General features: G+C 58.7%; 1 protein-coding gene across 1 annotated transcript in view; it reads right to left on the reverse strand.

Annotated features, from left to right (window-relative positions):
• IFT27 (intraflagellar transport 27) overlaps positions 1-428 on the reverse strand; it is an 18,483-nt gene extending 18,055 nt beyond the window's left edge. The window contains exon 1 of the mRNA XM_007941622.2: positions 395-428. Within this exon, the coding sequence (XP_007939813.1) occupies positions 395-428 (34 nt within the window). The remainder of the gene's footprint in view (positions 1-394) is intronic.
• Positions 429-1,024: the final 596 nt, after the last annotated feature.

The following is a 1,024-nucleotide window of genomic DNA, read 5'->3' on the forward strand; positions in this document are numbered from 1 at the left end:
GGTTCTACTCGGCACACACGGAGTCGCCAGAAGTAATTCAATCCACTGGCAACTAGTGTTTTTGGTGGGGGACAGCAAACGATTTAGTTGAAGCATGCTTATGGTTTGCTTAGTCTGATTTCTTAAAGAGTGAGTCCGCTCCTCCTGAGTACAGCGCAAACTGGCGAAGGCGGTCTCCGAGTTTGCCTGGGGCAGAAGGATCTACCCGTGCACACAACCGCAGGACGATCATTCTCCCACGCTGATGGAACTGACTCAGTAATTTGCATTGGCCCACGTTTGGGAGCGAGAAAGGGAAAGAGGGTAGACATTCACATGACCAGAAGCTCTCGATACACAAGGAAGCATGTAGACCCCGGAGACCTCCGGATTCACCGCAAGTTTTCAGACTCACCTGCCAGGATGCATTTGGCGGCCAGCTTCACCATGGTAACCAACCACCACCACCGACCAGACAAGGGAAACGCAGCTGCTACAGGGGCTGGTGGGGTGGCTTCGGGGACGCTGAGACGGCCACAGAAAAGGCAGGGGGTAGGAATGACGCTTAAAGGGCCTGTGACCGCGGTGGAGATGGGGGTGGATGGGGCCTGGAACTCCTGGGCTGGGCGGGGGGCGGATAGAGGGAGATCCGGTCCCTCGGGCAGTATGCGGAAGGAGGGGAGAGATCCGATGGGACCCAGCTCAAGGCCTCAGTTTGAAAGATGCAAGAGAGGCGACGCGGCTCTCGCTGCTGGCCCAGCCCCTCAGCCCAAACTGGGGAAGGGCAGATGGAGAACCCCAAGGCGCCAAGCCAGCCCCAAGCACCGCGTCTAAAGCGCTCGCCCGACCTCTGTCACCCACCTGCCCCGCCCCTCCTCCCTCCCTGACCCTTGATTGGCTGCTACCAAGAGCTCCCACCCCACGAAGTCCGCCCGGAGAGACAGCGGAGGGAGGTGGGCGGGGCGTACAGCTTCCTTGTGAGGCAATTCGCCATAGTATCTGCTCTTCAAGCTCATCCCGCTTGGCAAATGGTTACAGGTGAAAC

The sequence above is a fragment of the Orycteropus afer genome, unplaced genomic scaffold (genome assembly GCF_000298275.1).
Source record: "Orycteropus afer afer isolate SDZICR_OR568_19922 unplaced genomic scaffold, OryAfe1.0 scaffold00083, whole genome shotgun sequence".
NCBI classification, from domain to species: domain Eukaryota; kingdom Metazoa; phylum Chordata; class Mammalia; order Tubulidentata; family Orycteropodidae; genus Orycteropus; species Orycteropus afer.